The following is an 8,997-nucleotide window of genomic DNA, read 5'->3' as shown; positions in this document are numbered from 1 at the left end:
TCAAAGACCTGACGGCGCAAGGAGGCATTATGAAGTGGCGGGGGCGTCACAGGCCACGTGTATCCCAGGACCTGAGAGTTAGGTGGGTGTTCTCAGTGGCCCCCTGGAGGTCCTCCGACCTTCGTGTAGACTCTGGGCCCGCCGGGAAGAGAGCATGGCCGGCTTCCACCTCTTCTCCCCATGGCCCTATGGGGAGCTTGGGGAGCCCTCGGCCGGTGGAGAGCTGGAGTTTGCAGCACCACTGAGCTGGCCTGAGCCGACCCTGAGCCCCTGGGCCCGGACTTCTGGCGCCGAGTCCGAGACCCGGGTGCCCTGGGTGCACCAGAAATGTTCGCCTACGGGGAGGCCCCGCCGGCGTGGGTATATCTCCTCACCACGAGAAAGCCACGGCCTGACACGCGTGGCCCGGAGACCCTCGGACCGCTCCAGGAAACACAAGTCCGGAAGCAGGCGCTTGGAAGAAGCCTGCCGGGAGGCACCGACCAAGTCCAGCAGAACCTTGCAGCAGCAGCAGCAGCAGCAGCAGCAGCAGCAGCAGCAGCAGCAGCAGCCCGATCAGCCAAACCCGCGCTATCCTGCAGCCCCAGGAGATTCGTCCCCACCATATCCCGGGAGAGCTTTCAGCCCCCAGAGTGTCGAGACTTTGCTTTTAGAAAAGACACACAACAGAGATCGGTGGGCAGTGCCCGTATGCAGACATGTAGGTCTCTGGTCCCCTTCCTCCGTTCTCACTGACAAGTCCTCTGCGTACTCCTTAGAGTTCCAGAAGCAATGCACCAGTGTGTGCTCTCCGAAGAGGGCTAGTGGCGACCGGACCGAGTCCTTAGCCAACCAGCATTCCCAGGCCTCCGACTCCTGCAAAGAGGAGAGTAGCCAGCACGCTCAGGTCCTCAAGAGCAAGCTGGACGAAGCGGTGATATCCTCCAGAGACCAGAAGATCTTGGCCCTGGTGCTGAGCCGGCTCAAGAAGGCCCAGAGGATGCGAGAACTGCAGCACCAAGCAGCAATCGCCTGGGAAGAGCTGAAGCGCTCAGACCAGAAAGTCCACCTGACCCTGGAGAGAGAGCGCAGGCTGCTGCTGCAACAGAGCCAGGAGCAGTGGCAAGGACAGAAGGAGCAGCACAAGCCACGGAAGAGCCATGAGCAGCTTCACCAGGGCCGGGAGCAGCCGGTTCCCCGGCGGGATCGTCAGGGGAAGAGGGCGACCCAGTCGGAGAGCGAGAGTGGATGGAGGGTGCCTCCTGACGACCCACCGGAGAAGGACCAAGGCCTGGACAAGCTCGACAGGGCTCACTCACAGGCTGAGCACCTCAAACAGTGTCAAGAGCAACGTCTGCGGGAGCAGGAGAGGGTGCTGCGGAGTCTGCGGGACATGAACAGGCTGCAGCTGCAGAGGAGGCTGGAGGCAGCCTGTCTCAAGAGGCAGCAGCACTTGGCAGAGCACCAGAGGAAGGTCCCGGACAGCAACCTGAGCTCGGTCGTCAACTTCCAGGCCCGCAAAGTTCTCATGGACTGCCAGGCCAAGGCGGAGGAGCTGCTTAGGAAGCTGTCGCTGGAGCAGAGTTTCCAGGGCTCCCAGGACATCCAAGAAAGTTTAGCTAAGGAGAGACATCAAGAGCAGCGAGGGAAGGCCCAGGGGGAGGCAAAGCAATTCCAGCGAGTGAGGCAGGAAGCAGAGGAGGCAGAGGAGTGGCGCCAAGTGAGCAAGCGGGTACTGGCAGAGCTGGCTGAGCAGAAGATCAGGCAGGCCAAGGGTCATGCGCACAAGACCACCAGGGACAGGGCGCAGCACCTGCAGGAGCTGAACATCCTGCGTGAGAGGAACCATCACGTCTTGAAGCTGAAAGCGGAGAAGGAGGAGAAGTGTCACATTGAGGGTATCAAGGAAGCCATCAAGAAGAAGGAACAAAGCGCGGAGCAGATGACCCGAGGGAAAAATCCCATCTTCCAGGAGTTCCAGAAGGTTCCCCCAGCCTCCAAGACAGACCGCTGCTTTGACTACCTGGCAGCAGAGGCCCAGCTGCCCATGCGCCAGCAGAATGGAATCTACTGAGAACTCAGGAGGAAGAAAGCACACAACCTGGCAGCCACACAAACATGTCATCATGCGATTCGGATTTATAATCTGATTTTAACCAAACATTGATTTTTAAAAAAATATATAAAATAGCTGCAATTTCCTCCCATGAATTAGTTCATTGATTCACTTGGATGGTGTCGACGGGGTTGAGGAGAAAAAGTGGGGGGGGGGGGTGCAGGTATGAAAACTGCTTGGCTTTTGAGTTTTGAGGTGAAACAGAAAACATTCATTTGCCTTTCAAGGAATCTAAAAGTACTCATGGAACAGGAGTTAGAGGAGTCAGAAAAGAAAGTACAATTGGATGGGTGGTTGAGGTGCATGCCCTTAACCCCAGCACTGGGAAGGCAGAGGCAGGTGGATCTCTGAGTTCGAAGCCAGCCTGGTTTACAGAGTGAGCCACAGGACAGCCAGGGCTACAAAGAGAAACCACGTCTCAAAGTACCAATCTATAGATAATAGGCAATTGGGAATAGAGTTTTATGGTATAACTTGGAAGCCTTGTCCTAATCTGCAACTTGAGAAAGGCGAAATGTGGAGTGTGAGGCTGAGGAGTCTCAGGGGTGAAAAGCAAAGGTGGGCTAGCAGACTTTCTGAGCAACTAGACTTGGGACTCTCGTATGTCCTAATCCTTTCTGACGAGTTCGTGGCGCTCTTTTAAACTTAAAGCCTGCAGTCTAGAAACTCATTTAACCTAACCCACTGTTAGTAACAAACCACAAGCCCCACATTCTTTTTTTTTGTCTCAGCTCACTCCATGGAATTGAATTTCGGTGATGATTTTTTTTTTTTTTTTTTTTTTTTTTTTTTTTTTTTTTTTTTTTTTTTTGTGAGTGGCTCCCTAGCTCCTCCCAGACTGAGGAGTTCTTTGGACATCCCTACTCATGGCAATAGTGTTCCGAATCCACTAGAACCGTGTTTTCCCCACCACAGTCCTGATGTTTAAGAGCTCAGTGAAACCCAGCCAGCACACACCGGCTATGCCGCCAGCACTACAGGCCAGCCTGCACTGTGACACGGTGAGTTCCAGGATCAGCCTGGGCTACACGGTGAGGCCCTGTCTCAAAACGAAATGAAATAAACCACTAGGATATATTTGGCCTTCCTTGGACTGGGAGTGGGACGGTGGGGTGGGGCCCGGGAGCCGGGAGGGGGGTGCTCCCATCTAGCCCTTTTTCATCCAAACTTTACTGGCATTTTTCTCTATTTCCCCTCTATTTCTTGTCTCTTTTGAAGGCGGCACATGAGATCATTCTGTCTATCCACATTGTGCCTAATTAACTTAACGAGGCTCCAAATGAGTGGCAAAAGATGACTCAGTAATATGGCTTTTTAAAGAGAAGGAGCCAGCAGCAATAAACTTTAACCCATCCTATCTCTCAGCTTCTATTGAACCAAATGTTTTCTTAAAAAAAAAAAGATGTAAAATTTTAAAGTCACTTTTTGTTGTTATTATCTGCACGTGGAGAAGGGTATACATGCCTCAGAGCCCATGTGGAGGTCAGAGGACAACATCATGTGGATTCCAGGGATTTGGCTCAGGCTGTCAGGCTTGAGTCATGGAGGAGCAAGCGCCTTTACCGACCGCACCATCTCACCAGCCCTACTGCAGGATCTGTGTGAAGTGAGGAAGGGGAAAGATAGACTGTGGCATTAGAGGATTTTTGACTTATTTGTAACTGTGAAAAAGCATCAAACATAAGCAGACCAGTAATTTTGTACAGAGGTCAGTGTGACATCCACTCTGTTTATACAATGGAAATCAGACCCTTGTCCCTATCTCATTTTCTTCCTCTGTCCCCTCTTCCTGCTGCCCTCACATGGGCCTGCTATAATACCTCATTTCTCCAACCAAACACAGTCACAGAGACCGCTGCTCAAAAATGCAAGCACCCACAGATCAGGGCTCAGCTTCCAATATGACGCTCTTCGTGTCCAAGCTAGTCCCATGTTCTAGCCATGGCAGCAGGTACTCTGGGTATTCTGTGATGACGTTGGAGAGGTTTCAGAGAAGCCTCAACATGAATCTGGGTTTTCCTGTCAGTCTCAGTCCCGTTGCCTGTAAAACTGGGGGTAACTTGTGCTTCCCAGGCATTGCTGGAAGGGATAATTCGATGAAATCACCCATGCACAGTGTTTGCAAAGTAACGCAGAATCTAATATTCTGTAACTCAATACAGTAGCTCTTATTACTCATATTGACATGTGCCGTTGTCAACCCCATCCCTTTGAGCTTAATGCCATCGCACGCACCAGCTACCTCCTCCCACCATATCCCAATTTGTTATTCCTGAGCACAGTAGCCATGCTCTGCAGGGAGTTTCCGTTTTGCAATTGAATCTTGGATTCCTAATGAGACTACATGTTACCTGCATCCAGGGCCAGGGCCTTATACATCTTTACAGTCTTGCTTAAGTCAATACAACCAGGTAGAAGATGGCCAGCGGGATGTTTGCACTGCAAATCTAGATCCCATTCCTATCCCACATTCTTCTTTGCTCCAAGAAATACAGACTCATTCATTTGTCTAACCTTTGTGGAAACCATTGGCCAAAATGATCCACACAAAATAAAGCTGACAGGAGTGAAGGAGACTTCCCCATCTTTTAAGTACAACTAAAACCCCTATATGCTCTTGTGAGACAAGCATGAGAGAACTCTACAGAGGCAAACTGGCCCCAGACTTCAGGAGCCAAAATAAACCCCATACAGTCCTGAGTTCCTTGAGTTTTCCTTTTGCCTCATATGTTCCAGACCTGAGTGTTGGAGAAATACTAAAATATGGACAGCAGGTCCCACACAGCCTTGGTGTCTCAGAACCACAGCCCTAGAACTACATGGCTCCAGCTAAACTCCACAGGAAAACCTATGGCTTCATCTTTACCCATGCAGGCAAAGACTGAGCAGGGACATGGTGTTCTTCCCTTGCCAGGTTGTGATAAGGAGACGCCTTCCCCCATCCTAGCAATGCCGGCAGAAACTGCATCACAACCTAGGCTCCTATCCACTCCACACGTCTCAACTTCCTGCTAAGTGGTATCACAGGAAGCCTGGCAGAGAGTAGAAACTTTTATGAGCATCCTTCAAAAACAAGACCTTGCATCCCATCCACCTTGCTATATGGGGAGCAAGGTGGACCTCCTGGCCTACTGCAGTACGGTTGAGTGTAGAAGCCCAAGGCTCCCGTGCCCTCCCAGCAATAAGAAGTAGCTCTACTCCCTTCAGTGGGCAATGGCTAAGGGAGGTAGATTTTTATTCCTGCTTCTCAGTATGAGGCAATTGGGTGATATTAGAGAAAGTCAGATGCAAAGGGCATTTTAAATAAGACCCACTGAGTCTTTTACCTGAACAAATTGTCTAGGTTTTTATTGAAAATCATTCTTCAGAGTCTAGACTATTTCAAACTGATTGAGAAAGAATCTATATATGCCAAAAAGAAATGTTGAAGTTATCTAAAACCCATTTATAAACAGCTACAACAGCATGAACAGCAACAAATAGCTTCAGAGCACACTTAAAACAGTCAAGAAAAATCTCATCAAAGGCATAAAAAGTATCGAGAAGAACCAAGTGAGAAAAAAATTGGAGTTGAAGGTGAGCTATACAAACCAAAAACCCTAAGATAGCTACATATGAGAAGGCTCTTTCTGTGCAAGCCAGGGAACCTGAGCTTGATTACTAGAGCCCACAAGGTGGAAGAAGAGAACAAATGTCACAGAGATTAAACAATAAATGGGATGGCTTCATCAGCAGAACGAAAGAAACAGAGAAGAAGCTGCGGCTGAGCCAGAACAACAAAACACGAGCAACTCTGGAAATAAGAGAGCCTCCCACACTGACAGGACTCAAGAGTGACAGAAGAGCCAGCACTCAAGGAAACAGTAGCCCCAAATATTTCAAAGTTAGTGAAGAAGTTATGCAAAACCAGGGAGGAAGAGACAGGAGGATTTCAGGGGCTTGCCATCCAGGCAGCACAGCTGAGTCAGTGAGCTCCAGGTTCAGTGAGACACCCTGACTCACGTACAGAAGTGAAGAGTAATCAAAGAAGTACATGGCATTAATCTCTGACCTTCACATATGTGCGTATGTAAATATGTATACACACATGCACCCTATACACACCCACAAGAAATCCCCAAGATCCAAGTTCTTGTTGTCTACAAAAAACATACCTCACTGGCAAAAGACAAAAAAAAAAAAAGGCACATCCTGACTGTGAGTGGAAGACTGGAAATCAATGCACCCAATAATGGGAGCCAGGAACAAGCAAAAATAGCCATACTTAGCATTTAATGGAATGGGCTAATGGAAACCATCCATCAGAAAGATAGAACAATTGTAAAGATGTGTGAGCCAAATACTAGAACATCAATTTCATAAAAACACATTGCATATCAAGGTTCAAAAATATCCAGACACAAAATTGTGGGTAATTCCAATACCCCATTCTCATCAACAGATAGGACATCCACACTAAAAGACACCCATAAAACATTTCTCATTCAATGTTCCTAGCAGCCCAGGGAACTAACTCTAAAGTTATACTTTAGGCTACAAAACAAAGCATATTAGATACAAAAGCTAAAATGATTTCTTAGTCTTTTCACATCATAATGGAATAAAGGTGGCAATCAATAGCCACAGGAACACATAGACACCGTGTAAACAGACAGAGTGAACAATGTGTTCTTCAATAATCAGGGGAGCAATGAGGACATTTCCACATTCCTGGAATCAAACAAAGGCACAACTTGGCAGAACTTCTGCCTGGGAAATGGGAGTTCTAAAGGAAAGTTTAACTTTAATTACCTTAAAAGTCAAAGAGATCTTAAATAGATAATGATATATACCTTAAGGTCTTAGATAAACAAGAACAAGCTGAACCCAAAGTCATTAGAAGAAAGAAATGGTACCGATTAAGGTAAAATTAATGACATGGAAACCAAAATAATAATAACAAAAGAACCAAGAGCAAAGGGCTTACTTTTTAATAAGCAAAATTGGCAAACCCTTGTCTAAAATAACCATGAGAGAGAGAGAGGACTCAGCCTAATAAAATTAGGGTGAAAAGGGAAACATCACAACAGATGCCCCTAAAACACAGATCACTAGTGGATATTTCGTTAAATTATCTGCACAAAACCTCAAAAAATTAAAATAAATTCCTTGGAATATGTAACCTACCACAATTAAATAAAACACAAGCAACAAATCAGATTTGTAATGAGCAGTAAGATCAAAGCAGCGATCATCTTCTAATAGAAGTTGGGTGTGGAAAGTCACTGCTGAATTCCACCAGACCAGAAAGAGCAGAGGTGCCAAGTATGTACCGAATTAAGACTCAGCTAGAGCAACAAGGTAAGTCATAAAATGGACACAAACAGGGAAGGGTGAAGCAAAATTGGCCCCTTTCAGACGATACGATCCTATAAGGAACCCCAAAATTCTACCAGGAAACTCTTAGATCTGCTAAGCACATGTAATGAAGTAGCAGAATATAAAAATCAGAGATGGCTCAGCCATTAGAGGCAAGGCTCACAACCAAAATCATAAAAATCAGTAGCTTTCCTATATATAAATAATGAATTTGTTGAGAAAAAAACAAGAAAAAATACTGATTCACAAAATCTCAAAAAATATAAATATTTCATAATATTTATAATATTATATTATAGTATGGCAATAAATATAAGTAAAAATATGAAACATTCTATCATGAAAAAATGATAACACTGAAGAAATAAGATTCTAGAAGGTAGAAAGATGAGGAACGCAGTGTTTCTGAAAGTGATCGACAGATTCACTGCAACCCACATCCAAATCCCAAAGACATTCTTTAAAAAACTTGAAAAACACCAACCCCAATGGAAAAAAGAGAGCATCTTCAACAAATTGTGCTGGCAAAACTGGATGTCAATCTGTAGAAAAATGAAAATAGATCCATATCTATTACCATGCACAAAACTCAAGTCCAAATGGATTAAAGACCTCAATATCAGTCTGAACACACTGAACCTGATAGAAGAGAAAATGGGAAGTACTCTACAACATGTGGGCACAGGAGACCACTTCCTATGTATAACCCCAGCAGCACAGACATTAAGGGCCTCATTGAATAAATGGGACCTCCTGAGACTGAGAAGCTTCTGTAAAGCAAAGGACACTGTCACTAAGACAAAAAGGCAACCCACTGACTGGGAGAAGATCTTCACCAACCCCGCAACTGACACAGGTCTGATCTCCAAAATATATAAAGAACTCAAGAAACTAGACCATAAAAGGCTAATCAACCCAGCAACTTTCTTAAAATATTCCCATACCAAATGTTCCAGTTCATAAATGAGCAGTGACTGACTCTCAAAAGGAGAAATATAAAAGGCCAGTAAATCTATTTTTAAAAAATGGTCAACATCCTTAGTCATCAGGAATTAAGCGCAGATTAAAACTACACCAGGGTTCGGTCTTATCCAGTCCCGACAGTTGTGACCAATCAGAGGACAGGATGTTGGCAGGCTGATCTTGCACAGTTCTTGTACTGATAGTGCAGCTTCTGTGAGATCACGTGTGCAGTAGCCATGTCATACCCAGTGCTCTTCCCCTGCTCTGGCTCTTACATTCTGCTCGTCCACAATATTCCCTGAACCTTGGAGGGGGGGACGTAGATGTTCCCTTTATGACTGAGTACTCAACAGTCACTTGAGTCTTGGCACTGCCCACTGCAGAAACTCCTGTATGAAGGCTGAAATCAAAGTCAATCTATTATAGGCATAAATGTCTCTGCACTGCCCACTGCCGACTGCAGAAAGAAACTCCTGAATGAAGCTGAAATCAAAATCAACCCATAGGCATAAACATAAAAATTTAGAAGACAGTTTGACAACACACTCAACAGCAAAACAATAGTAGTAGGTTTTCTCCTA

General features: G+C 46.1%; 1 protein-coding gene across 1 annotated transcript; it reads left to right on the top strand.

The window, feature by feature from the left end:
- Ccdc185 (coiled-coil domain containing 185) lies at positions 1-2,175 on the top strand. Its single transcript, XM_050142957.1, has one exon. The coding sequence runs from the start codon at positions 155-157 to the stop codon at positions 2,051-2,053; it is 1,899 nt and encodes a 632-aa protein (XP_049998914.1). The 5' UTR covers positions 1-154; the 3' UTR covers positions 2,054-2,175.
- Positions 2,176-8,997: the final 6,822 nt, after the last annotated feature.

The sequence above is a fragment of the Alexandromys fortis genome, unplaced genomic scaffold (genome assembly GCF_014885135.2).
Source record: "Alexandromys fortis isolate MF-2015 unplaced genomic scaffold, M_Fortis_MF-2015_v1.1 scaffold_51, whole genome shotgun sequence".
Classification (NCBI taxonomy): domain Eukaryota; kingdom Metazoa; phylum Chordata; class Mammalia; order Rodentia; family Cricetidae; genus Alexandromys; species Alexandromys fortis.
This window is presented reverse-complemented; position numbering and strand designations above follow the sequence as displayed.